This window comes from Dissoconium aciculare (assembly GCF_010015565.1).
Source record: "Dissoconium aciculare CBS 342.82 unplaced genomic scaffold K489scaffold_1, whole genome shotgun sequence".
Taxonomy (NCBI): Eukaryota; Fungi; Ascomycota; class Dothideomycetes; order Mycosphaerellales; family Dissoconiaceae; genus Dissoconium; species Dissoconium aciculare.
Window position 1 is genome coordinate 2,122,529 of NW_022984951.1, and position 27,316 is coordinate 2,149,844.

The 27,316-nt window shown below is 51.3% G+C and overlaps 9 protein-coding genes across 9 annotated transcripts; 6 read left to right on the forward strand and 3 right to left on the reverse strand.

Annotated features, from left to right (window-relative positions):
* Positions 1–1,938: 1,938 nt before the first annotated feature.
* K489DRAFT_406321 (cytochrome P450) lies at positions 1,939–3,554 on the reverse strand (the record flags this gene model as incomplete). The annotated part of the gene is made up of 3 exons (XM_033607240.1): positions 1,939–2,182; positions 2,272–2,819; positions 2,883–3,554. The coding sequence occupies 3 exons, from the start codon at positions 3,552–3,554 to the stop codon at positions 1,939–1,941; spliced, it is 1,464 nt and encodes a 487-aa protein (XP_033464689.1).
* Positions 3,555–5,334: 1,780 nt separating this feature from the next.
* Positions 5,335–7,387, forward strand: K489DRAFT_311530 (MFS general substrate transporter; the record flags this gene model as incomplete). The annotated part of the gene is made up of 8 exons (XM_033600790.1): positions 5,335–5,649; positions 5,709–5,875; positions 5,931–6,034; positions 6,104–6,209; positions 6,269–6,428; positions 6,484–6,537; positions 6,599–6,925; positions 6,989–7,387. 8 exons carry the CDS (start codon positions 5,335–5,337, stop codon positions 7,385–7,387), a joined length of 1,632 nt encoding a protein of 543 aa, XP_033464690.1.
* A 138-nt stretch (positions 7,388–7,525) lies between these two features.
* K489DRAFT_375784 (ATP-dependent metallopeptidase Hfl) lies at positions 7,526–10,795 on the reverse strand. Its single transcript, XM_033603758.1, has one exon. It carries the CDS (start codon positions 10,760–10,762, stop codon positions 8,012–8,014), a length of 2,751 nt encoding a protein of 916 aa, XP_033464691.1. The 5' UTR covers positions 10,763–10,795; the 3' UTR covers positions 7,526–8,011.
* A 1,261-nt stretch (positions 10,796–12,056) lies between these two features.
* On the forward strand, positions 12,057–12,830 carry K489DRAFT_310823 (RNA-binding domain-containing protein; the record flags this gene model as incomplete). The annotated part of the gene is made up of 3 exons (XM_033600733.1): positions 12,057–12,099; positions 12,202–12,349; positions 12,395–12,830. 3 exons carry the CDS (start codon positions 12,057–12,059, stop codon positions 12,828–12,830), a joined length of 627 nt encoding a protein of 208 aa, XP_033464692.1.
* A 1,868-nt stretch (positions 12,831–14,698) lies between these two features.
* On the forward strand, positions 14,699–16,168 carry K489DRAFT_375786 (uncharacterized protein). The gene has a single exon (XM_033603759.1). The coding sequence runs from the start codon at positions 14,776–14,778 to the stop codon at positions 16,018–16,020; it is 1,245 nt and encodes a 414-aa protein (XP_033464693.1). The 5' UTR covers positions 14,699–14,775; the 3' UTR covers positions 16,021–16,168.
* A 798-nt stretch (positions 16,169–16,966) lies between these two features.
* Positions 16,967–19,390, forward strand: K489DRAFT_310468 (uncharacterized protein; the record flags this gene model as incomplete). The annotated part of the gene is made up of 1 exon (XM_033600707.1): positions 16,967–19,390. One exon carries the CDS (start codon positions 16,967–16,969, stop codon positions 19,388–19,390), a length of 2,424 nt encoding a protein of 807 aa, XP_033464694.1.
* An 89-nt stretch (positions 19,391–19,479) lies between these two features.
* Positions 19,480–22,671, reverse strand: K489DRAFT_23479 (uncharacterized protein). Its single transcript, XM_033599841.1, has 2 exons — positions 22,451–22,671; positions 19,480–22,356 (listed from the first exon to the last, which is right to left on the reverse strand). Exons 1-2 carry the CDS (start codon positions 22,481–22,483, stop codon positions 19,570–19,572), a joined length of 2,820 nt encoding a protein of 939 aa, XP_033464695.1. The 5' UTR covers positions 22,484–22,671; the 3' UTR covers positions 19,480–19,569.
* K489DRAFT_375789 (uncharacterized protein) lies at positions 22,484–23,454 on the forward strand. The gene has a single exon (XM_033603760.1). The coding sequence runs from the start codon at positions 22,508–22,510 to the stop codon at positions 23,363–23,365; it is 858 nt and encodes a 285-aa protein (XP_033464696.1). The 5' UTR covers positions 22,484–22,507; the 3' UTR covers positions 23,366–23,454.
* Positions 23,455–23,921: 467 nt separating this feature from the next.
* K489DRAFT_427988 (uncharacterized protein) lies at positions 23,922–27,295 on the forward strand. The gene has a single exon (XM_033608319.1). It carries the CDS (start codon positions 24,109–24,111, stop codon positions 27,184–27,186), a length of 3,078 nt encoding a protein of 1,025 aa, XP_033464697.1. The 5' UTR covers positions 23,922–24,108; the 3' UTR covers positions 27,187–27,295.
* The last annotated feature ends 21 nt before the right edge of the window (positions 27,296–27,316 follow it).

Sequence of the window (27,316 nt, forward strand, 5' to 3'; positions counted from 1 at the left end):
TCATCTTTGTGTTCAGACCGTTCACGCATACTACGGCTCCAATAAACTGTAATAAAATTATATGGAGCGTACTATTACAGTACAATCCCGTTGGCCGCCCTAGCAGTCACGGCAGTCTCGTATAGATACTTAGGTAGGCAAAGATGTTACCAGGCAATTTAGGCTCGTTTCAAAAGGAAATACTGCGAGCGCCTAGAACATTCTTCGGGTCGAAAACCGCCCATGACATATCTTGCGCCGTCGGACATACGATTGAGATTGAAAAACGAGAGCTAGCCCAGCTCTGGTACTTTCGCGCATCTCGTCGCTGATAGCCTTGGAATGTGAATCTCATGATGATGAATGATCGACCGGCACATCCCGGACGGCCGCCGTCGGCCATAAGGAATTCTCGAAGCCCACCTGGGCACGAAGCCCACGAAGCCCTAAAGATATTGAGATTTTTGACTTTGGGGGAAACGGTCAGCGAGCCAAGGACGTCCGCGTGGCAGTCGAGACTTCTCCACGATGCCCGGAACACGGAAAAGCCAGCTTCCGGCCTCCCTTGACCTGCCTGTAGCCCTGCGTGCCCCGGAGTACTTTGAATCGAACATGCAAATTGCTCCGTCGCCATGGACATGGAGCCGCATCTAGACATTTTCGACGGCCGAAAATGATATTCCCGATCTGTTAACTGACTGTCAGCTTGGCTGTGTCAGGCCAGGCGATCAATGCACTGATTTGGAGCATGCGCTCGTAGACCACCAATCGAGACGTGGGAGCCCATGACATCTGAATGTACATGTACAGTCAAATGCTTCGAGCCGGACGAATACTCGGACGAGGTTCAATGACTCATCGGGACTGGATAGGATTGAACGTGCTCCGGTCAGTGACCCACAAGTAGCCTGAGGTAAGGCCTTGTTGAAAAGGGCGTTCAATGTCCTCTGCCTCTGCGTTACCGGGATCAGCTCCAGGCCGGTGAGACATCTCGTCTACATTGGTCTGGTAGCGATGTGAGCATGTGGGAATGGGGAACCGTAAAAGATCACACAGGTTGCGAAATCACGAGTCGGCGAGCAAGAGATCTCCGAGAGCCGTGATCGATCATCGGTTCTAAATCGGATGTTTTAATCAAGGCCGTAGAGGAGGCAGAGCCTTGACCAGACCGGCCAGCGATCACTGACGAGACCAGTTTGATTCGAGTAAATCAAGGTGAGCATATATGGCGAGGGTGCCGAAATCGAGTTTCTCCGCCTCCATTGGATCAGACTGATCGAGGGTGGGTAGTGCTCAAAATTCCTCCTCCTCGACGTGTTCTTGTGTCATAATTGGAAGCTAATTGTGAATAGGGACGGATCACCACTTCTGAGCATGACGCTCCAATTTCTCATGGAGTGGACAATAGGGCTGTGACGGCCCGGACGGCTTCATGCTCATCGATCTCCCTCCGATCCCTACACACGTCGGAGACGAGAGCAAATAGGGCACCCAATTCGTCTCCATGCGTCCTGGGGAGCCGTGGACTTATGAATGGGCCATGCATGGCAAGGGTGAGACGCAGCTGCCCCACGATATCCAGCCCGGTGAAGATTTCAAGTACATGTTCAAAGGCGCACACGTGGATTGGTGAGACTGGGGCACAAAAGAAGGATGATCGGGAAACTCCCATCACTGATGCATTGCATTTTGGGTATGCAGCTCGTTGAACAGCACGACAATGGTGGACGGCCGGAGCTAATTGTGCCTGCTTCGAATGTGACGTACTTTACGTAACTTGGATAGCAGACAGCAGAATTTCTCGGGACTTTAACAGCGTTATAATAGCATTACTTGAAATAAAACATCAAACGAAAAACGCTGACAGACGCCTCCCATTGCCGAGATCGCATGGATACCGGTTCAGAAACCCAAGCGATCCTACTCAAGCCACGCAGTCTATTCTCCTGCAATAAAGATCTATGAACTGCGCTTCAAAAAGAGGCGTACCCGCTTCGGAGCCAGCACAGGTCGATATTGCATCGCCAAATTATTGGCATCATCAGGAGCCTTGATGGCCTCGAAGTGCTGAACGAAACGTGCGAGGACAAACGACATCTGGGTGATGCTCATTTGTTTGCCCACGCAGATCCGCTGTCCGCCTCCGAAAGCAGCAAACTCCGGGCCGACAGAGCGGTTGATCCAACGTTCGGGATTCCATTCCCTGTGGCGTTGCGGTTAGACTTGTTTTGACGCATGAGAAGATGTTGGACTGAATTCAGCGCTGACGGTAAGATCCACGACTTGACTTACCAAGCGTCTTCGCCCCATATCTGCTTGCGGCGATGCATGAGGAAGATGTTGCATGTGAATGTTGCACCTTTGGACACAGCGACTGGCAGACTGCCGTCGGGACCACCACCCCTTGGGACAATCGTATCCCTCGCTGCGGCCTTGTTGATGTTGGCAAGCGTCGGGTAGCATCGTAATGTCTCGTTGAGGACGTTCTGCAACGTTTCGCATTTCTTCAAATTATTCCATGTCATCTCCACCTTGGGCGATTGATCAGAGAGCTTTTCATTCTCCATGGAATGTTCTGGTCCGAAAGTTGCGAGGATCTCTGTGCGCAAGTTTTTGTACACGTCCGGGCGAAGCTCGAGCTCCGCGAGAGCCCACTCGAGAATGGACGAGGTCATGTTCTGGCCTCCGAGCACCAGTTCGAGGAGATTGTCGCGTACTTGAATAGGATCGCGGAGCTCAACGTACATCTGATTGATCAAACCTGCGGACTCGGCATTTTTCAAACCGTTTTCGATGAGCAGATCCGCAAATTGCTGCAAATACCTGCATGCGCGGCGATACTGGAAAAGGAACGTCAGCAAACCTGTTCACACACGACGATACCGAACAGAGAACGATCCTACCTTGAAACTGTCAGCCATCCATCCCGCTGATCCTAATGCACCTCGTGCTGTGACCATGGTACGAATAAACTGTAGCGCTTCGGTGTATTTGGCCATGGCGGTCTGCATGTCGCTGCGCTTCTCCGGGGAGTAAGACATGCTGGACTCCAGCATTCCAGAAACCTGTGCCTCGGCTGTGACTCCGAAAAGAAATCGCGTCGAAGCATCCAACGTTAATCGTTGCAGCAGATCGGACATGTTGACTTCTCGCAAGGTCCAGCCTTCGTCGTTGACCTCTCCGGTTGCCACAAACAACAATTGAATATCGCCCTCCACATCACGCATGTCGCGCGACTTGACCGAATTGAGATGTCGCTGGAAGAACTTGCGATTATGGAGCCATTCCGTTCCTTCGGTCGTCAGGATTCCTCCTTGAGCGAGTGGCTTCAATGCTTGACGTCGAGCCTTGGATACGACCCAATCGCCGAATGAAGTACACAAGACGGCCTTTAAATTTTCTACGTCGATCGAATGGACCGCTTTAAGACCACCAAGCGAGTCATAAATGCCATGTGTCGGTCCGGACACATCGTATTTCTTGAGGTAATACTGCCCGAAGAGGGCTTCAGGTTCTCGGAACAGCATGCGAATTTTGTGGTCGATACTAAATGGTAGTCCGTGCTTCTTGATCATGGGTTTGACGTATGCTATATTCGACCTTCGGACGAAGTGAGCAAAGTGGCGTTGTCGAAGCCAAAATGTAACGATCGCTGTGATAAAGTATGCTGCCAGCAGCAACGCTCCCAAGAAAAGGGAATACATCATAATGAGCGATATTCAGCTCAATTTGGCGTGCGTGTATGATTCCAGGCTTATGGTTCAATGGTGTATCATGAAGCGGATGTGCAGAGAGTAGGTCGAACACCTTGTAAATCTCCTCGATTCCTTGGGGTTGCTCTGCGACATAAATCCATTCTGCGAGGCGATGCGACCACAGAGCAACGCCCTGGGGCAACCCGCAAGACGTGAAAATAACCTCCGACCAACAGTTTCATGTTTGATCGTGCAGCCATTATCCCTCGATCCTTCATTTAATCTGACCTCATTCGGCTGAAATCTGGACTTGCAGCGATTACCGATGGTTCAAACGCACAAAGCTGCTGAGCGGACGAGCTCGGCCACACGGGCGCCACCATGTATATGCCATGATGCTGGTCATGAACGCGCTTGGGGCTCGCGTGCGGTCAATGGAGACACACTCGAGTGAATAGGATATCTTTGTCAACACGCCACAGCCTGTCAACAAATCTATACTGGGCGCGACCTCCGCTGCTCCGTCAGACTTTCGAAACAGATCATGTTGCACGGCCAACAATGTAACGAGCTCGTCTTGACGTTGAGTCCAGGTACAGACCTGGTCGTGAAGGTATAGTTAGTCGCCCACCCTCTCGTTCATTGGAGGGAATCTCACCCTGATCGACGGAGATGTGTATTTGCAATTCTTGATCATCGAGTAAACACCAGGTATTGTCATCGAACAAGTGTTGTTGTACAGATGCCCAGGAAGGAACGAGATATTTCCGAGACGGGCAAGAAGATGATGTCGCGGTTGTGAATGCCGGCCAATAGAAATTGTGGAGACTGGGCCGCATCGAGACTGGGCCGCAGTCTGATGCAGTGAGAACCGGAAAAAGCAATCCTCCAGCTCCCTCCATCACCACCACCACCCTCATCACCACCTATCCAGGTAGGTACTCCTTCTTTCTAGCTACAAGGCGACCCACGAATGTGGCTTCCCTGATGTCCACATCAGGTGCAGTAGCTTCCTCGTGTCCTTTGTGCGAAACACCATATTATTAGTACTGCGCGCACTCCATCAAGCTCCAGGGCTTCGGTCGCTTCTTCAAGATCGGGCTGTTTGTCACACAGCGAACACCATTTCATACTGGCCTGGCTCGGAGACCTTCGGCTTGACGCACTTCGCTTCGCACCATGGCCACCATTCTTACCTAGGTACCTGTGTTGATGTCGCCGCATTACTCCTCAGCCAATTGCTCACCCGGGTGACCGATCATGCGATCGGCCAACGTGAGAATTTCGCTTATAAATTGTAAGATGCAATGCTGGGTCGCACACGACCAAGCGAATAGTCAAGTTGAGGTCCCTGACACACCTGGGCACTGAGCGCACTCACCCACCATGAAGGATCGCTATCTCGGTGCGTTCTTGCTGTGGATTGCTTTGCAAGTGAGTCGTGCCTACCTGTCCTATCCGGCCCCATAGCAAGTCCGATGTCAGCTTTGTCATTGTCAATAGACAGCTCGCTTGTCTCGTAATCATCCAGTCCAACAAAGAAATACTCCAACGATCTTCAAGATCGACAGCGTGTTCCACAATCAACCACGTCGCGACACCTCGTATTTAAACCGTGCCTCTAGCTTTCGTTACGCCCACAACACATTCGCTCAACAACATGTACCGCCCGTTGATTGGTTTTGCGGGCATCCTGGTTGCAAACCTCGTTGCGGCCCTTGATGCTGCCTCATTATCTGTTGCATTGCCCACAATTGCGAGCGAACTCCAAGCGACAAGCATACAGGCCTATTGGGCTGGGACTGCATTTGTCCTCAGCTCCGCAGCGTGTCAACCGCTATTTCCAGCATTCTCCAATGCGTTTGGACGACGATCTGTCGTGATCTTCGCCTTGTCGCTTCTAATCCTAGGATCGATCGTATGTGGTTCTGCTCAAGGGATTTCTGCATTGCTAGCAGGTAGAACTATACAGGGAGTACGTTTGTTGCATTTAAACATGTGTGTAAACAACAGCTGATCTGAGATTCGCATTAGATTGGTGGAGGTGGAATTCTTGCGATGACATACACGATCATGACCGACCTTTTCACTCTAAGACGTCGATCAGTGGCAGTTGCCGTCAATGGGATGGTCTGGTTGTTGGGCGCTGCTGTGGGACCAGTGATGGGCGGGCTGCTGAGCACTTCTGCTTTGTGGCGATGGTATGTTGGAAATCTGCTTCATGAAAATCGAACGAGTGGCTGACACATCACGCAGCATCTTTTGGATATGTCTACCGCTACTGGTCATATCCCTTGTTCTGGTGAGCTTATTCCTGGGATCAAAGAAGGATAACTCAGACCAACCTGAAGAAAAGCATTGTACGTCCACTGAAGTGCCCTGACTTCCAGTAGCACTGACAACGACAGGTCCTACACTACGAATCCAAGTACCTGGTGCTTGTAAACGAATCGATTGGATTGGCGTGGCATCACTTGTCGCTTCCTTAACCGCGTTTCTTGTTCCGGTGTCATGGGGAGGTATCATGTTCCCGTGGTAGGTTTATTCAGTCACTGAAGAAACTCGTGGATGCCTATCGCTGACCCTCGACACAGGCAGTCTTGGCAAACCCTCGTACCGCTTGTAATTGGACTCGTCGGATTGGCCAGCTGGGTCTCGTACGAGCATACTTTTCCAAGCCAACCCATGGTGCCATTGTCTCTATTCAACAATCGAACAACCTCATGTGCTTTACTGGGCACTTTCGTGATTGGCGTGGGTATCTTTCATGGCCTTCAGCTTCCGGTACAACTTGCTGAATGATAACCAGATAATTCAGTTCGGACTGGTCTTCTATCTTCCACTGTACTATCAGGTCGTCAAGGTACGTCTAATGCCCTCTTCGACATGCTCATCATACGCCTTAGCGCTGACAGGACACGCAGGGGTACTCAGCCGTCATCTCAGGCGTGGCACTATTGCCAATTACTCTTGTATCCGGACTCTCTACCGCTATCACTGGCATGGTCATCGCAAAGGCAGGGCGATACAAGATCTCGGTCCTTACAGGTTGGACCGTCCTTGCGCTCGGCTGTGGTCTCCTTGAGCTGCTCGACCTTCACACAAAAACCGCGGAATGGATCTTCATCACAGCTGCCTCTGGTCTTGGCGGCGGAATTCTCTTCACTGCTCTGACGATGGCTGCACAAGCACATGTCGCTCAGGAGCATATCGCCATTGCAGCCGCCCTGACGCCCTTTGTTCGTGCTCTGGTAAGCTATTTTGTCCAAAGCGCATGATGAAACGAGTAACTTACTAATATGAGACGCTCTAAGGGTCAAGCAATCGGCATCACAGCTGGCAATTCGATCATCCAAAACGGCCTGAAACGGAATCTACAGAAGTCGTCCTTCGATCGGCTTCGTACAAACGCCGGTGCAGTCACCCGTCATATGGCCTCTCCGAAATTCCTTCTTTCGACCTTTGCAACCTCCGAGGATGAAGTATCCGCGCTTCTCGCCGCAATCAGCAATGCGTTGAAGGATTTTTGGTGGTTTCTTCTTGCCATGGCGCTACTTGCTGGGTTGCTTTCCTTGATGATTGTCGATCTCAACCTGGAATTTACCGAGAAGATGGACGATGCGGTCGTGATCTCGACGACTTCAAGTCGCTCTGATTCGTCCTCAGAGGGCGGATCGATCGAACGCAAATCGGCGCCAAGTGATCAGGCGTGATCTGACCGAACTTGTAGAATCCTGGCGATTAACTACATAGAGGCTGGTCCTCTGTGGTAATGCGCATGCATAGAGAGCCGTCTTTTACATCGCTATGAGCATGCATAGGTATTGCTGTAACATATGATATGGAAAGGCAAGGTGTGAAATAGTGGAGTTTTGCATTTCCCGTTCTCTTTTCTACCCTCGATAAACAAATCAAATAAAATGTTACCTTCAAGCAGTTTGCCTTCAGCGAAGTCGCCTCGCCCAATGACGCCAGGAGCTTGTCAGCTTCGAGCCGATTTGTGCTCTTCGCTTCGCTCCACGTGGACACGAATCCCCTGGAGAGATCTCACCCGCTATTTCCTCCTTTTGCGACTCTTATGCTTTTGCTGCTCTACTCCAAGCTCCAAACCTTGCGTTATGTACAGTACAAAAATGCTCGTCGATTAGATCTATGTCTCACATTGTACAGAAAAGTTCACATGATCCTGGCAATTGACACCGCGAGAAGGATAAGTGTCCCTTTGCCAACTACCCATAATGGCACGGCCGAAGATCAGACCTATTTCTCCGAGGTGGAAAGCAGACGGACCTGTCTCGCTCAGCTTGCTCACAGCACCCATCCCCGAGATGTAATGCTCACTTCTCCTGCCGTTGGAAGATGGTAGGTGCAGGGGCTCCCTGTCCACCACCAAGTGGTGGCGGCAGGTCACCACCAGCAGGTGGCTCCGCAACACCCGGGTTGGCTTCACCAGGTGGAGGAATGATTGGGCCAGTTTTAGAACCGCCGCCGAAATACTTTGAAAACTCTCCCTTGTCAGGGAATGGCCGAGGACCCAGCAGGCGAATCATGTCGTCGCGGCTGAGGACTTCCTTGGAGAGGAGCTCTTCCGCAACGATGCCGACTTCTTTCTTCTTCTCCTCGAGGAGAGTCTTGCATTGCTTGTAGGCTTCCATGACAATGCGCTTGACTTCAGCGTCGATGGCCTGGGCGGTCGCCTCGGAGAATGGCTTCTGAAGTTGGGTCTCTTGGGTCTCACCGGAGTCAGGGTAGTAAATGTATCCAACGTTTGACATGCCCCATTTAGTGACCATGGCAGTGGCCAGTCGCGTGACCTTGTTGAAGTCGTCGCTGGCACCGGAGGTCACGGTGTCGAAATGCAGCTCCTCGCTCACACGACCACCAAGTGTCATGGCCATACGATCCATAAGCTGTTTGACGTTCATGAGGACTTCATCACGACCACCGCCAGGTAAATATTGTGCGTAACCAAGCGCGCCAGATCCACGAGGGATGATGCTGACCTTGAGTAGAGGATCCGCATACTCGAAGTACCAACCGCAAATGGCATGGCCGGCTTCATGATATGCAACAGTCTTCTTCTCGTCGGGAGATAGGACCAAGCTCTTCTTTTCAAGACCGCCGATGACACGTTCGATAGCCTGCTCGAAATGCTGCATCACGACAGAGTCGGCCTGTGTCCGGGCAGCAATGAGTGCAGCCTCGTTCACACAGTTTGCAATATCGGCACCAGCGAATCCAGGGGTGAGTGCAGAGAGTCGACCTGTCAAATGTTCCACTTCCTCATTGGTGACAATGTTCTTGAGATGTACTTTGAAGATTTGCTTTCTGCCATCCATTGTCGGTCGGTCGATTGCGATGTGCCGATCAAAACGGCCGGGCCTCATTAGCGCCTTATCAAGAACATCAGCTCTGTTCGTACCAGCTAGAACAACGACTTGTTCCGAAGTATTAAAGCCGTCCATCTCTGTCAAAATTTGGTTGAGCGTGCTTTCTCGCTCATCATTGCCCCCTCCAAATGATTGCTTGGCACGCGCTTTTCCAATGGCGTCAATCTCGTCAATGAAGATGATGCAAGGAGCATTCTTACGAGCATTCGCGAAGAGATCTCGCACTCGGCTAGGACCAACACCGACGAACATTTCTACAAATTCAGATCCAGAGACAGAGAAGAAGGGAACTCCGCTTTCACCAGCAGTAGCCTTGGCCAGAAGGGTTTTACCGGTTCCAGGTGGCCCTGAAAGGACTGCGCCACGAGGGATCTTCGCCCCGAGCTTCTGGTAGATATCAGGCTTTTTGAGAAAGCTGACGAACTCCATGATTTCGGCCTTCGCCTCATCTGCGCCTGCAACATCGGCGAACTTGACCTTCACGTCGGTTTCGTGGTTGAACTTCTTAGCCCTGCTTCGACCCATGCCGAAAATGCCAGACTGGCCGCCTGCGCCTCCGGCTGCGGCACGACGTGACAGATAGAAGATTGCACCAATGAACAGGAGTGTAGGACCAAACGCTAGCACAGTGTTGAACCAGCTTCCCTCGGTATGGTATGAGATTGGTATCCGCTCAGAACTTGGTATGCGCAAGTCGTTCTGTGCTTCATCCACTCTCCGCTCAAATGCTTCGACAGATCCGATGCTGAAGTAATAGTAGAAGCCTGGTTGGGCGGCAGGAGACTCCGGGTAGGTGGCAGCAACAGATTCGCGATGTAGATGGACGCGTACGCGGTTGCCGTTGATGACGACCAAGTTTTCAACAAGTCCTTTATCGAAAAACGTTGTACGGAACTCCTGCCATGTGATTTCGCGACTGTTCTCGCTCGGTACCACCAACCTGTAAAGCAGATAAGAGACAAATGCCGATACCAGGATATTGGAGAGATCCAATTTGAATTCGTACACCGGCGGTGCACTGTCCTTCTTCTTGCCATCACTACTTTCCTGCTTAGTTTTATCCTTGCCGGACGTACTCGATTCGCTGGAAGACTCATGTGATGAGCTGGCTTTCTTTTGCTCCTTGGATTTCTCTGCCACAATTTCCTCGGCGTTCTGACGTGCGAGATGTGTAACTAGTCGAAAAAGTTTCGCAGCTCTTGAAGGCGACATGCCCTCCTCCGAGGTTTCCTTGATCGCATTTCGAAGCTCATCAGGCATTCCCTGTTCCCGAAGCTTCTCAAGTGCTTTCTCGACGTCTTTCACCATAGATTTCGGCATGCCAATCTTGATCGTGTCAAACACCTTACTCAAAGCTTGATCCTCCTCTGGTGTCAATTCCGATCGGCCAGGCAAAGGGCCCTTGGTCTCGCCATCACTGTTGTTCTGCGACGAGTCTGGCTTTGGCGACATTGGAGATTGATTGCTGTAAAGGTGCTCCATGCCCTTAGCAGGTGTGCTGCCGGGCTTTCGAACTTTGCCATCGCTTTTGTTCGGCTTCCCGGGTTTCGTGGCATACTTCCTGCTGTGAGCACACGCGTATGACGGACGCGGTATCGACGCTGGCCGAAGAGCTAATGTGCTGGAAAGCGATGCAGCTTCAAGGAGCTGCCGCGATGACCGAACCACACTCTGTGGGCGACGAAGAAGACTCGCCATAGTTGTAGCTGGTGGGTGTGAGTTAGAAGAAATCAGATGAGTCTGATTACTTCGATGCGCGCCTTGGCGCCTGCGTATGGCAGTGAATCTATCTCGAGGATTGACGAACGAAAGTGTAGAGGAACAGAGGAGGCGAATAGACTAGGATGACCTCAGTATTCCCAGACGGATGCAGATATGCATGACGAGACGAGACAAGCCTAAGCGGGAATCGCCGCGGTCGTCTCGCTCGAAGCTTCGGCTGCTGCCTCAGGTAGGAATTCCATGATGCCTGAGTACTTCTCTCATTCGCTTCGACAGCACTGCCAACAACCTTGGAACATAACAATAATAATGATGCAGACAGTGGTACGGGCACCTAGACAGAAATTACGCATCTTCATAAATAATAATGCTATACACCGTTCATCACTATCAATCATCCAAGGTCGAAGCGTGTTGTAGTTCCTTCCCGGGATTTGCATAGCACTCCTACCGTGGCTCACCTAAGGGTTCCGTCATGGGCATACCGGCCAACAAATGACTGTTCGAATCTTGGATTGAGTTATAGCATGTGAACAAGCCAACTTCAAGCCAAAGTCAGTTAGTACTGATGCGCAAATGGCCTTCAATCGATATGCTCCATACTAGAGCTAGATGCGCGCACACGATCTTCGTCCATCTCATGGAAATGAGCTAATGCAGCCAAATGTACATAGAGGGAGCTCTCCAGAGCGTACGCAATACTTTTCGACGCCTTCAACTACAGTACTGTGCGCTTTGTCGAAAAGCTGGCGATGACCACAATGATTTCAACTCCAACGGCTAGATATACAGGATATGCGAACATGAGACCGTTAGACCTTTGGGCTGCAGTCTGTTGTGTGTCCCCTAGTACATACACTGTGGAATGTGTCCTTACTGACTGTATTCTACCAGACCCTGTCAGGTCTATGGGTCGTACAGCGCATGCAATTGCGACCTGGAAAACTGGAATGCGGCTCCTGAGCCGTGTGGCATTTGGCCCGTGCAGTGTGACGCCTCATCCATCGTGCTCGCCTGCCTTTTCTTGTGTGTCTTGTGCGGTTTCCTTTTGTCTACTTGCAATAACAAATTGTGAGTGAGTGAGAGCGAGACGCCCGTGCTTGTGCAGCCGCAACGCATCGACCGACCTGTCACTTGGCACTAAACTTGTTCCCCGGCGTCCCCGTCGATCCAACATTCCCTCTCACTCTCAACACTTATTATATCGTCATCCCTCTCTTTCATTCCATTTCAACAATCCTACTACACTCACATCAGATCAGCAGCAAAGATGGCGGATCTCGATACTTACGCCGATGACCAGGCCGATCACGGTCGCTACGACGGTAAGTCAACATCACATGCTCACTCGTACCAAAGTGCATCATCGTCCGGTGGACGCGTCACGCTGTTCTTATGCTAATATACGAAAAAAGACGAACGCGACCGCGATCGAGACCGCGATTATGCCGCTCGTGATCGCTCGCGATCTCCCGAGCGCGAACGTGAACGTGAACGTGATGCTGACTCCAGGATCCGTGATGAGCCCATGAGTGGTCGTGGTGACCGGTATGCAAACCTTTGGTGTCATTATCAAAAGCGAGTATCTCTCACTAATACCTGCGCCAGCAACGATGCACCACCACCTAAAGGCGGCGATGATGACGAGGATGCTGCCAATCCCGGCTCCAACCTTTTCGTGACCGGCATCCACCCTCGTCTTACCGAAGATGAAGTCGCGCGTTTGTTTGAGAAATACGGCGAGGTCGAGAAGTGCAACATCATGCGTGACCCTCACACTCGTGAGAGCCGTGGCTTCGGGTTCGTCAAGATGGTGACTGCCGCTGAGGCCGATGCGGCAAAGGAAGCCCTGCAAGGTGAAGTATACGAGGGCCGGACACTGAGCATCGAGAAGGCTCGCCGCGCTCGTCCTCGCACACCTACTCCTGGCAAATACTTTGGACCACCGAAACGAGGTACATCAAACAACCCGTGCAATTGTCTGCCAGAGGATCTTGCGATCGGGCGCAAAGTATGTCTATCAATTCTAATTTTGAACAGATGACCGTCCGCCCCGTGGTGGCCGCGACCGCTATGATGTGAGTAAAGGCGTGTGTCACTCAATTGGGCTATAGCTGACCTTCTCACAGGACCGAGGCTACGGACGACGTGACGACCGTCGTGGAGGCGGTTACCGCGACCGCTACGACGACCGTGGCTATGGCCGTCGTGACGACTATGGCCCTCGTGTTGATCGTTATGCATCCCGTGGCGACGACCGATACAGCAGCGACCGCCGTGGTGGTGGCTATGGAGGCGGCTACGAGCGCTCAAGCCGTGGCGGAGAGCCTGGTGGCTACGGTGACTCAAGCCGTGAACCGCCGTCGCGCAGCTACGACGATCGTCGTCGATACGATTAAGCCAGGTGGCTATTACTCTTGCCCGTCCGTGCTGACCCTGTAGGTGTTGTTGAGCATGCAGCAGCCATGCATTCGTACGAACAGACTGTACCCGGGGAGTTTTGGGATTCGGCACTTCCATGTACTACTACCAGCTTTGATTCTCTCGGTGCAACTTGCGGCAGCTTTCTGTTTTACTAGCGGCGGCGCAACATCATCTTCAAGCACAGTGGCTTCGGGGGTGATCACGAGAGACTGCGCCATGCAACATGGCTCGATACGACCCTGCAAAAGCCCTGCAGCTTATTTCCTACAACCTTTCTCGGCAAACAAAATAAATCGATCTGTCAACTTTTCTCGTGCACCTCGTTATGGCTCACCGTCCAACTTCTAGCCCGCAAATGAACAGATCGGTATGCACAAACCCGGTCTTTCCGTCTTCTGTTCGACATTGGCCGTTAGCATAATGATCACTCGACACTCTTTCACCTCCTTCTTCTGTCAACGTCACTTTCTCCCTCAGATTCGACTACGAATTGAAGAAGGTCGCACTGCAACACTCATGCCGCTGTATTCGCGCCCTTGAATTAGACATCATCAACCGAAGTCACGCCATTTTCACGTCACGCACCCAGCGCCAATACTTTAGGCATTGCGCATCATACTCAGCTGCAATGTCTGCTTGTATCCTAGGACTATACCTGCAATCCTCATCCCAAACTCTGTGATCGCTTACTGACTATTGTACAGGATCATTACCTCAATGCACTACTTGCACGATGTCACTTGTCACTTTCGATTTGTTAATCTTCGCAAAACCCATGTGTCGTCTCCAGAAGCGGTGTATCTGTGCCTGGCACTTGCAATGGACGCCTGCGAATACGTGCGGCTTCAGAAAACCCGACACAGACTGCTTCTAAGGGCCTGTGTTACCGAGCTCGGAGCAGTACCTCGAACGTAGCTGATGCAAGGTGAGTCGTGCTTCGTGATCTTCTGTTTGACCTCGATCGGTCAGCCAAGGAAACCTTGTCATAGACCGCGAATTCGAGCGGTGGTCGAGCAGGGGCAGCCTGGAATAAACAATATGCTAGAGAAGCCTTCTTGTCGTTGGACAGTGAGTATGCGAGGTACAGTGTAGGTAATGGCGGTGATGTGCGGATCTTTGTTAGTTATGTTGCTCATTAGGAGCTTCGTCGTTCTGATGAAGACAGTTCAGACGTTGTCAAGTGATAAGATAAATACAGTACCTAGGTACGTATTCTATCAATGCAAACCGCACGTTTCATGTGATTTCTGCCGAGAACACAGTTTTCCGCGCACGACGATGTAGTGTCGAAGCGTATTTGAGCCAGCACGTGGTGCGATATTTGTACACAACGCATTTATGATGATAAAGGGTATGCGACAACTGAAGCTTGTTGTACTCTCATGCCGCAGCAGACGTAGATCATGTACCGGCATTCTTGCAATGTATCGTCGGCATTTATTACTTGGCAGTCGTTCTGTCAGACCACCAAGCAGGCCGCATTGGCGACTTCTCCTCATTTCGCGCCAAGTGGTCTTCACTTGACATTCCGCTGATGCAGCACGCCTCTCAATGGTCACCTGACGATGTTGCAACAGCGACGAAGGTTGCAGTTCACCAGCACGCTCCTGATTTGCGCTGTCTTGATATTATGCAGTCTCAGATACGTGCAAAACCGAGCGAGCCATGGAAAAGCGTCGCGAGTTATCCTTCCGGATCTCAGGGTAGGGCGGCAGGAATACCAGTTCAAGGAACCAGTGGTTAATTCCACCAGTCCGTATCCCATCGGCAAGACAAAGCCTGCAGGTTCGAATTATACCAGAGCCTTGGTCATTGCAAGTCTTAAGAAACAAGACACCGCGTGGGCAGATGCATATCTTGGAGAAATGCAAGAGGCAGGTCTCCTGTCTACCGCGATCTATGTCGTCGATAACCCTCGAGCGAAGCCACGGGTGCCCAAGAACAAAGGTCATGAGGCCATGGTATATTTGACATACATCATTGACAACTATGATGCCTTACCTGATGTCTCGATCTTTATGCACGCGGATCGCTACACCTGGCACAATGACGACCTGCTGGAGAGGGACGCTGTCAAAATGATCCAGCACTTAAGTCCAGAGAGGGTGACTAGAGAGGGCTATATGAATCTACGCTGTCACTGGGTACCAGGCTGTCCCGCATGGCTGCAGCCGCATATGGCTGTACCTGACCCAGCGAAGGAAGAGCAATTGGTTATCGCACAGCATTGGAGCCAACTATTCCCCGAAGAACCTTTGCCAGAGGTACTTGCACAGCCATGCTGTGGCCAATTCGCTGTGTCACGAGATCGGATCCTGGAACTACCCAAGAAGCGTTATATGTTTCTGCGAGAATGGCTGCTTAACACGGCTCTCACCGACTATCTCTCCGGTCGAGTATTCGAGTACACTTGGCAATTCATCTTCACCAAGTCCCCCGTGACCTGCCCTAGCATGAGCGCATGCTACTGTGATGGCTACGGAATTTGTTTTGGCAATCCAAAGGAGTTCGACTACTGGTTCGAACTCCGATACAAACGCAACGGGTACGTCGAAGCCATGCGGATGTGGCAGAAGATGTTGGATCATCCACAAGGCATGGTGTCTTTTGGAGCACCGGGTGCGAGAGCACTTTTAGGTGAGCTCTCTGGCGTTCCAGATCGTGACAAAATCGGCGAGGCGAAGAGGCTGGTCGATATATACACGCGGGATATGGACGAGAGACTCGCGGCAGCATTTGTGGCGGGCGATAGTCCTCGGCAGCGCGCTCTCGAATCAGGACGGGATTGGAGAGAGGGAGATGGTTTCTGAGTTGTACTGCTCCTTTCTCACGCAGGTACTGTGCCATTCACAAATCTACAGTCTGATTCAGACGTTACATTTTCGCAGTTTCGGACATCACCTTATCTTGCAGTAAGCCGCTCGCTATTTTGTGCTCCTGCATACTACGATAGCATGGTTGTATTATCGATCCATCATGTAATTGTCGAGTTCGTTGGGTTTGGGTGCGCATGGAACAGACACACGGAGACCTTCCAAATGGTACCTGCGTCTGCGAGTTTTGGGGCGGTCGCGACACGCGTGGACTCTTCCAACGATCAGCACAGGCGGTCGTGCCTACGTCATTTAGTGCAGGTCCTCATTTAAACGCGGGCATGGGGAAAGCTTGTATGTGCTCAGCCAGCAAGATGGGAAACTGTCAAGCCGAGATGAGTGGCCATACGCCGATCTGCCGAGCGTGGAGTTGTAGCAACGAGCAAGCACAATGTTTCTTTCGCATGGTCGCAACCTGTGGTTCTCCTAAGTATTCTAAGCTTCCGCTGAAGCGCCTATCATGGCTTCACATCCTTTAGCCGCAGAATCTTACACAGCTCGACGGCTTGAACACGCGACGCATAGGCATCTGCACCAAACTACGCATCGTACCTTTGTTGGACCGATTCCCGATGGCTGGCTCAAAGGACAGAGCAAGCATTGGTACAAGCAATTCGCATTCTCCACCAAACGGGCACCAACATTTACGGCAGCGCAACCAGCTGTAGTCCGTAGTGCAGAGCCCGACACGACCACGAATAGGACAGACGAAGTGGGAAGATCATCAAGCCATCTGACTGATGGGAGCGCCTTCCCGGATACGACAGCGAGCACACGCAGTCTCCTCCACAGCCAAAATGCCAGTCCGGACGCCTCGCCGGTGCAAACAATTCCAGCTAAGACTCGGATACAGGACGAACGGCACGAGAACAGGGGGCAAGATATGAGGACGACGGCGGAAAGATTCTCTCTTGATCGTGCCACCACGTCAGTGCCTGTCCGCAAAGTACGGTTCAGCGAAGCTAGCAAACTGCAATTTCGGGCGCGAGCACAAAGACTCGCCGCTCGAGGCACTCTCCGAGCTCCGACCCTTAAGGAAGGCCAGATGTTGAAGGCTGAAAAGATGTTAGTGCGGGTGGAGATCACACAACAATCTTTGAGAAACGGATTTGACGAAAGGACCAGTCAAGGAGTTGAAACCAGGAGCACGGATGACTGGCGTGAATTCATGGTTGTCACCCGCAGCCATGTGGAAGATGATGCTTCGGCAGTGCTGCAGCTCTACAAATCACGCGTGATAGCCGCGTCTGCTACTGAAAAGGTCAAATCCAAGCCGAAGATAGAGATCCCATTGAGCAGGAAGCGGACAAAAGTCAACATTTATTCTTCCCTGGATAAGACACTGTGCGTGTGGCATGCAGAGGGATCGAAGACAACAATATACTACTTACGTGCTCAGTGTGGTGCCTCTGCCGTGGAGTGGTACACCTCCCTTGAGAACTTGCTCGGACACGACCGCGCACAAACGCTACAGGTTTATATACCTCACTTCTGTGTCAGTCTTCGTCTTGAAAATCCATTCTCATTGCTCGAGGCTTCCGACGCGCTGTCGAAAGCGGCAGAGGGAAATGAAGAGGCTCTGATGCAAGCTATGGTTGATGAGAAGAGCGTTGCTGGCGCTATCGTAGCAAGATGCCTGGAGATGCTCAAGGATATGCCCGAATGGTCAGATGTGCTTCGCGAATGGGTAGAACACGAGAAAATTGGACTGGCATGGAAACGTTATGATCGACTCGAATGGGTTTACGGAGCCGTTGAACAGAAGATGTACGGTACCATCGCCATGCAGAGGACACACGACCTGGAGCTTCGGCCCAAGGATCATTATCCAGACCACACTCGACTTGCAGACGGAACATCAGTGGAGGAACCTGCGCCCATAGAAGGGTTCTTGATCCGCCTCACATCTCAGAAAGGTCAAGAACGAAGTCTAGGCAGACTGCTGTTCAAGCGCCTATACTTCACGTCGCAGAGCCAATACCTACTTTTTCTTCGCCCTACAAAAGCGTTGCCGCCGCTGCTTCCAGAGCAACCTAAGATGACACAATCCACCAGCATTCCCAGACTGACGGACTCTGACAGCGGTGCTCCGCTGACGATTGAAATCGATCCCTATCCGCTCGCCGATGACAAGATATCGTGGCTGTGTGATGAGGCTGTTGAGCCCAAGGAGTCTCAAGTTGGCCACGACAAGATTGCCGAGGATGAAGCTGAGCGGAATTTGAAGATGTTGCTCTCGGCAGATGGCTTCATCAACCTGTGCGAGGTCAAAATTGTGCGCAAATTTCGGCGAGGTGCGGCGGCATCGGACGAAGACATTCAAGATGGCTCCGAGGTCGACTTCCATCAAGAACTGCCAGACACTAATCATGCTGATGGCGGCACGACTGAGCTAGACGAAGATCGCGTTTTCGAGCTTGTTATGAAGAACGACTTGGTTGTTCGTCTACAAGCCTACAATAAAGCTGCGCGAACAGAATGGATGAAGCGATTACAACTTTTGGTGACTTACTGGACTGAGCGCATCAAAGCCGATATGGATCTATACAAATCCACTCGTCAACAAAATCTTCGGCAGCTAGGGATCGACGAGAGAGCCGAAGCGCTTGTAGGACAATTCGCCTACAAGTGGGAAGTTAAGAAATCACTCGCCTCGCCGTCTCTCTACAACATGTGTGGTATCGCAGAATGCAGACCCATACACATCTCCGGCACGCTATTCCGCAAGCCCCGAAAGCACTCCACATTCAGCCGATGCCATGTCATCCTCTCGCATGGCCACATGCTCATCTTTCAAGACACTCTCCGTAAACGCAGCGGAAAAACAATCGGTCATATTCACCACGAGCGCATCAGCTCGATATCCCTTCAAGACTCCTATTTATACTCCGGCCTCCTGACCGAGGGCGACCTCCTCTACCAGAACCAAACTTTTGACTCCAATATGCCAGGTCATCATTCACTCCCCCGCGTTTATCTCGAAGACGGCTGGACAAGCACCGACGAAGATGCCATGACCACCTTCGTCATCTGGCACGCTAACAGCAAATCGTGGTTCAAGAGCGCTAACTACGTCGACGATGTGCGCACGCAAGAAGACCAACAGCTTGATTCTGGGAAGGTCAAGACGAAGCTCACTAGGGTGAGCCAGCTTGGCGCCACGGGTCGCAGTGTTGTCTTCAAGGCGCGGAGTCGTGCCGAAAGAGACCATTGGGTCATGGCCATCCAAGCCGAAACCGAGCGCATGGTGGCTCATAATGACGAAGTGCGCATTGTCAACGGCTCTAAGGGATCTGCTGGCCGGTGAGGCGATGGAGGGGGGGTGTGAGACTTCCGTCGAACTTCGCATTGCATCGTATTTGTTGTATTTTTGTTCACAGCGTTGGCGTTAGCATCGGTGATACCATTGGCGGTTTACTTTCGAGAGATTTGCAGCGCGAGTAATTAAGCCTAATACCATTGATAACCATCTCTGTGGCGCCAAATTCATGTGTGCCATTTCAGTCGAGTGAGAAGCATCCTGTGAACCTCCATCTCTTCAATCTCCGCCGTGCGATTGCTGGTGATAGACTTGTCTACGCTCTCTTGCAAGACGGTGCAAACATCCTCGAAGCGATCCTTGAAGTTTTGGTGGGCAACCGAGAAATCCAGCTCTTGATTCTCTCCGGCCTCCTGCAAGACATGGTTGCAGCTCAAGACACTTGTGAAAGCATGCTCAAGTGCGACTCGTATTTTCTGCTGCTTGTTTCTCATGAAAAGCCTGCCTCTAATACGAACGAGACAAGCGATATGCGTTTGATGAAGCCACTCGAGTCCGACATGAACCCTGGCGCCGTAATCGCCACGCTGATCTTCCCACTCGAGGTCGCGCTCTAAACTTTGAATAGTATTGAGGAGATCTTGCCATGGCGCGGCAATTCCTACGTCCATAAAATGGGACAGAATCACTGTGACTAGGTGGTGAGCCATATGGGTGAATTTGATGACTTCTTGAGGACGTGTTGCACCATCATCATGCATTTCCCCCTTAGGTTCAGCAAGACTTCTGGCAAGGTTTGCTGTGATATATAGAAGCCTCATGGCTATCAGCAAAAATCGAAATATGGAATCATAATCTTTCGATGCTTCCGGTGTGATGATCTGATCCAATGGCGCCGGCGCATTGTATTGCAATCCCAAGAAGTCGAGTGCGTGTATCGAATGCATGTCTAAAGTTTGTTCGATTTCAGCCTCTGGTAGCTCGCGTACGGCGAAGTTGAGCCCGTCTTGCACGTCGAATCTGCCCAGACGATGCTGCCTGTTCTGTTCCGCTTGCATGCCGGCAACTCTGCTGAGAACACCCATCAAAAGTAGACAAAGCTCAGAGCTGGCCGGTGGCCAATTGTTTCCGCTTCCGTGGCCCAGTCTCAAACCAATCTGTTCGGAAGTCGGGATCGCCCCTCGCTTACGTTCTGCGGACTGAAGTTCAGGGCTGAAAAGTGCTGCCGATAGTTCCGCGACGAAGTCGCCACTGCCGAACAAATAGAAGGAGCGATGGAGTTTCAGATGATCCATGAAACAGTGTGCTCTGAATACTTGCCGTAAGACGACGCCACTGACAAGACGGTGCTGTATCTCGAGGAATGGTCGCAACCTTTCCAATGGGGCCGGTGTCGTTTGAAAAATGTCATGTATCACAGCGCCATCAAAGCTCTGCTTCAAGGCCAAGGACACTGTTCGGCCCAAGATGGAGGAAGAGTCGTTTTCGCAAACTCCTAACTCTCGGGACATTAGAACCTCAAGCTCATCGATGTTGGCCAACTGCCATGGTTGCGCGTTTGTTTCGCCGTTGTAATCTGGTCTCGTAGAAGGGTTGCTTGTAGCTCTTGGGTTTTCAGATTCGACTCGGCGACGGCGCTGCTGTGAGATACTTTCTAGCATGCGAGCTTTATACTTCGCAGCTCTGGCAGAGATGCGCGCACGAGAGAGATGCAGATCAACGAAGCTGGCGTGCGGCGACTCATTGTGCCCGAACACGCATGTCACCAGAGCGTTGTTCGGATCATGCGTTTGAACGATATTGAGAGCTTTTTTTGTTGCTTCGATGATTTCTGCATCTCTGGGCTCAACAAAGGAGAATTTCCTCATATCGATATGTTGGCTCTCAACATCTATGGGTCTCCCAGCCAAATTGTCTGTGGAGCTATGAAATCCAATATCGCAAGCTAACTGCTCAAGCCACGGAATACTGACTTGCGAAAGAACCATGCGGAGGATATGACAAAAGTTCGGGACCAGCTCTGCATTTTCATTCACAAAGTCAGACACAACAGAGATGATCGCCTCATTAGTAGTGCAGACTTTGACGATCGTTCTCAACCTGACCATCAGTCGTAAAAGGTTTCGTGGTCGAGTCATTGCATATTGTAATTGTAAGATCGTACGAGCTTCGGTCAGCTGGCCAGATATAGCCTCTTCAATAGCATCTAGGATATGCAAAAGACAGCTTTGCAGTGCAACCAAAGCTGAACATGGTGTATTTCGTGGACAATGAGGCACAGCAAAGTCACGCAAGACAACTAGAGCAGTACCGACGGCGCAAAGTTCGTCGATGATATCTTGAGAGCATGGCAGGCTCGTTCCGGAGAGGGTCGTCTTGCCGGCGATCTGTTGGAATGCCCGCGTTGCGTGACTCCATTGGAAAAGACTTGACGATCTTCCAAGGACAAGGCTTTTAAGCGCCTGCAAAGCATAGTCACGAGACAAAATAGCCTGTTCGCCCTTGAAATTGTAAGCGGCATCGAAGGTGGCCGGTCCAGCTTCAGACAGAAAGTGAGGCTGCGCTGTGCCGTCATTAGGTAGACCGGCGCGAGCTTCCCAGGTGTAAAACGGCGGGAGTGGCACTACTTCAAGATCGTCGGGATCCATGTCAAACACTGGTGTATCTACGACTTTGTCATCTTTGAGATCTGAGAATGCGACAACAGACTCCTTTTGAGCATGGACAGACTTTGCGGGCGATTCCACATTGTTGTCAATAGAAGGTAGTTGCAAGTCAAAAAGTGACTGGTCTGGTGCGGTCGAAAACAATACCGGACTCAATGGCTTGGTATTGATTTCTCCGAATATGCTGTCCACTGGCTTACTAGTGGTCGCGAAGCATGAATCACGCCAAAGATCCTCCGCTTCGAACGCATGTCCGCGGTCCAGAGGTGTCTCCATGAAGGACGTGATATTGTTAATGGTGGTCGAGGTGCGTGAGGCTTTGTCCTGTAGGTCAGAGACGAGAAATGACTAGGGTCCCAATCACGTGACAGAGCGTCAGCGGACTGTATTGGTCTGGTAGCCTCGACTTTGAGTGCCCAGGTCATGGAGTGGATGAGTTTACCCGGGGTGTCTGCTTGTTCGGCAGTTGGTACATAGATTATCGAAATATTCAAACGTCATGAACACGGGACAGCTACATGGTGATGAGGCAGAGGCACGAGATGCAGAACCAAGAAATACGCACGTGGGATTCGACAAATCGACTGCGCCGCAAAATCTCGGAGTTGATTCCGTACCAGACACACGCATCGATGCCACCGCTGCCATCTCCTACTGGTCAAGATTGCCTGCGACAGATGCAAGTGTTCTCGGTGGACATCCGCAGATAAGCAATGCAGACCTGCGCGGATCCTTCTTGTTTCTGGCCAAGCTCCTGCGACAAACACCGACAATTTCCAGCGATGAAGTAAGACCGCAACGAAGATTCGTTGACTGTGGCGCAGGTATCGGACGTGTCACCCGGGGGGTTCTATGCAAATTAGCAAGCACAATCGATATTGTCGAGCCTGTCAAAGCATTCACAGACCAAATAAAGGGAGAAACATATGTTGGTGCAATCTTCAATGTCGGCCTCGAGCAATGGAATATCGGCGACTTAGGAATTTACAATGTTGTTTGGAATCAATGGTGCCTCTGTCAATTGACGGATGCGCAAGTGGTGGACTATTTGATCCGGGTACAAGCTGCACTCGTCCCCAAAGGTTGGATCGTGGTCAAGGAAAATCTTGTGAGACACGAGGCGGAGGAAGATGCTTACGACGACACCGACAACACCATCACTCGGACGGATCGAAAATTTCGGAATCTTTTCAAGCAGGCTAAACTTGAGGTGGTGCATAGTGAGCTCCAGAGAGGTATGCCTCCAGGCTTGTATCGTATCATGATGTATGCATTACAGCCATCCGCGCATGTAGAGGAGATTGCAGCCCAACGGAGGAGTAAGCGGACCGCAGTCGCACAGCTTGCTACACAGTAAAACTAATTTGCACTGCTTGTCAAACCGCACCCTGCAAACAAAACTTCATCGGAGAAGGCGAAATGAGGAAGATCATCCCCGAGCGGGCAACATAATGAATGTTCCAGTATGATGTCTATCGTCCGCTGACTTAGAATGGGAGTGGATGAGAGCGCACGATCGGAAGCCCTTTGTGCATCTGCCCAGGTGGGCATGTAATAGTATCTACTACGTGGTAGGTAACCATGGGAAATAAGCTGTCGCATTATTGTGGTATTGACATCATACACGACCGCGGACAACAATGTACTGTATAGCAAGAATTGCACATGCCATGCGGGCGCCCGAACGTCACACAATGCCATGATACGACGATAGATGTGCGGCGTAATCATCACCTGCAAATAGCAAAAAAGACTTGGATTCTTGGAAGGATTCCGAAACCGCGTCTCATCACAACGCGTCTATGCACTCGCTCCTGACCGAAGAAAGCTTAGGCAGCTGCGACGTCATTCCCAGCCACAAATTCTCAACTTTTAGAGCTGCCTCAGTGCATGGTTGAAGCTTTTAGTGTTGGCACCTCATTTTTTCAGAGCAAACTGAACACCCGCCAAACTTGGCTGCTGTATGCACTCTTGGGATTCTCCACGTCGAGATCATTTCTCACTCACGTCGCTGCTCGCAATTGCTTAACATTGGGTGATTCTGCCGCAACAGCGTCGCTTCTGGCCATCCCGCAGCTTGACAGTCACAGCTTGACAGTCATGGCTCCTAAGAAGAGCAGGACACAGCGTGAATTCGAGCCTCCGGCTGACCAACCTACCCGCCAAACCCGTGGAACAAAAAGGCGGCAAAGTGATGCCTCGAATGCATCGATACAAAGTCACACCGTACAACAGGAACTCCTAGCTTCTGCACCAGCAAAGCGTCGCAAGCAGAAACAGAGTGCAGTGGAACCTGTGGTTGAGGTTGACGAAGGCAACAATGCGAATTCGTACCCCGTCATCACCTCAGATGGAGATGTACATGCCATCTCACAGAAGATGGACCACGCTCAGTCAACGCAGAGCAGTTCAAAAGGAGTACATTTTGACGAGGTCGAATCCGAAACAGAATTCACGAGAACCACCGCTTCACACATCACCCCTCATCCACGCAAAACATTCTCACTAAAACGCCGAGTCACAACTTCGATCGGCCCTGTCAAGAGCTTCGCCAAGCATGTTGAGGTCAAGACCAGCCGCCAGTCACTACCCCCTTCACTTTCCCAGGAAGATGGTGCTTTCGATGTGGAAGAGATGACTCTCCAATATGCACCGTACGAGGAGGTTTTACAGCCCAGGATGGAGCGTCTTGCACGACTTGAGAGCCTGGCAGACGAGTACCGCTTGAATCAAGATACAGGAGATCATGCTGGCGCCGCTTTGATCCGCGAACAAATTTCGAGACTGATGCCTGAGCACCACGAAGCAATTGACGTCGATGAGTACCTTGAGGCGACCGCCAGGGGTGACGGCCTCGCGGTTTTGGCAAGCCAAGAAATTACATACCCACGTCTTCAGATTGAACAACGCCAAGAGGAGCGTGCCCTCATGACCTCGTCTTTCTCTCGGAGCACATCCAATCGAGTTGAATCATTTCCCGAGTCAGAGCGTCGGAAGCTTCAGGATGCTATTCTCTCGTTGTCTACTGAGGCCGAAAAGGCGCGAGAAGAGAAGAAATTGTTGGAGCAGGAGCTGATCGGACTCGGACTTGCCGCTGATGATCTCGAGGATCCACAGTTGGCATTGATGAGTATTCGACAGACTTTTGCAGAGATTCGAGAAAGTCTCGAGGAGACTCTACCTGGAGAAGTTCAGGAAAGCTATTCAAATGCGGATCTGGTACGAATTCTTATGGCCAACGTTACGGAATTCGCCAATCGCCTTCGCCAGCAGGACAAAGTGATTCAAGATCGTACCTCTATCATCGAAGATCTTGGACGGCAGATTAATGGTTTGCTGGACCTTCTCGCCTCGGCCAAAACCCGCGAGGAGAAGTTGGAGTTTGAGCTTCACACCCTGGAAGAACGTGTCCACAACCTCAACAAGAGATTCGTCGACGTGGACCAAGCCAATGAAAACAAAGAGCGGGAGAACGAGGATATGCAGGAGCAGCTCCAACTTCTGGAAGAGGAGCGGGACGACCTAGACTCGAAGCTTCAACTCAAAATCAAGGAAAGCAAAAGTTTCTACGATGAGAATCTCGAGTATGCAAAGAATATCGTACGCCTGAACGACTCTTTGAAAGACTACCAAGCAGAGAAAAGCCGCCTCGAGTTGTTCATCATTTCTGCAGAGGAGGAGTCAAATGGCCGACAAGCGAAAATCGAGGAACTATCTGCACGCATCAACGACATCAACCGTGATCTTGAAACCGAAAAGGCCGAGCTGCTGCGCGTCACTGCTCTGTACGAGGCAGAGCGCAATGCCCTTGAAGCCACCGAAGAGAACTTACAAGAGAAAGCCGAGGAAGTCAGCGACCTTGAAGGTCGTGTACAAAAGCTTGAAGAGCAACTCGACCAGCATGCTGCTGACCTTGCGGAGCTCCGCCGTGTGAATGTTGCAGAACGTCAGCAGCGTGAAGATGCGGAAGCTGAGCTCGACACTCGTAGTGAGGAGATTCAATCCCTCAACGACAAGCTCGAAGCCAAAGGCATCGAGGCCAATCAACTCCGACAGAAGCTTTTCGAAATCCAACAGGCCTCTAAAACCCAGGTCGAGACGCTTGAAAAGGAAATCGAGGAACGTGAAGGGAAATGGCGCGATGATTATGCAGCCGAGGTCGCTCGCGGTGATGAGTTGATCGAGCAAAGCAAGATTCACTCGCAGACAATTACAGATCTGGAAGAGCGCATAATAGCCGTTGAGGCCGAAACGGCCGCACTCCTGATCGAACGGAACAACGCGATCGATGTGCTCCAGCGAGACCTCGTTGCGCAACGTGAGATCGAGGCTCGCCTTCGCTTGGAACTCGACGAAGTTCTGCTCTCTAAGAATGGATTGGGCCGGGAGCGCGATCAGCTGAAGGAACAGCTGGGGGAGAACATGCAAGCTTTGCAAAAGACTATCGTCGCACACAACAACGCTATTGCTGTGCTCGAGAGGGAAGCCGCCAACACTGCCAATTTGCACAACTCTGAGACGGAGGACTTCCGCGCTCGCATTGCTGATCTCAACAGTGACGTGAATCAACACAAGAGTGAAATCGATCGACTTCAAATCGTGGTGACCGGGCTTGAACGCCGGATTGAGAACGAGGCGAGCGAGACGCTCTTGATCCAGTCCAAGAAGGACCAAGCCATCGAGGAGCTGAAATTGGGCATCCTCGGCCGGGATGAACGTATTTTGCTCATCGTTGAGGAGGCCAAAGAAGCCGATCGTCGTCACCGTGCGCTCCTCGAAGAGCGTGAAGAAGATATCGCTGCTCTACAATCACGCGGACAGTCCAATGAACAGACAATCACGACACTTCAAATGAACTTCTCCGCAATCAAAGAGAAGTTTGCTGATTATGTCCGTCGCTCACAGGTCCGCTTTGCCAATCTCCAGGATGCCACGACAGCCGCAAAGAAGGTAGCCGATGACGAAGGCGCGGAGCATGAGAATGACAGCGCCCAGATCATGGGAGAGATCGAATCAATGGCCGATATGGGAGAGATCAGCATCACGACCAAAACGACCACAAGCGAATCGCATTCTGAAGCTTTCAGGCCAGCGGGAAGAAAGATGCGAGTGAAGAAGAAGCGTGTGCAGGACAGTGGTTTCTACGAAGCGGACGGCGATGAAGCTGTTGCATCGTGAAATACCTGAGAGGGACGAGGCTGGGAGCAAAGCATGTGACTGGAAAATTTCATTTTGTTCATGATGGTTAGCAAGAACACCTGGGCAGGCGTCTCATGGATGTTTGAGTAGATAATGACAGGCAGGAGGG

Bases quoted from the DNA above. Each gene is read 5' to 3' on its own strand.
- K489DRAFT_375784 (XM_033603758.1), bottom strand. From the start codon at position 10,762: ATGGCGAGTCTTCTTCGTCGCCCACAGAGTGTGGTTCGGTCATCGCGG.
- K489DRAFT_23479 (XM_033599841.1), bottom strand. From the start codon at position 22,483: ATGTACCAACTGCCGAACAAGCAGACACCCCGG. The intron at 22,357-22,450 runs GTAAACTCATCC...TTGGGACCCTAG, and splicing joins CGAACAAGCAGACACCCCGG to TCATTTCTCGTCTCTGACCT.
- K489DRAFT_375786 (XM_033603759.1), top strand. From the start codon at position 14,776: ATGTTGCAACAGCGACGAAGGTTGCAGTTCACCAGCACGCTCCTGATT.
- K489DRAFT_427988 (XM_033608319.1), top strand. From the start codon at position 24,109: ATGGCTCCTAAGAAGAGCAGGACACAGCGTGAATTCGAGCCTCCGGCT.
- K489DRAFT_375789 (XM_033603760.1), top strand. From the start codon at position 22,508: ATGAACACGGGACAGCTACATGGTGATGAGGCAGAGGCACGAGATGCA.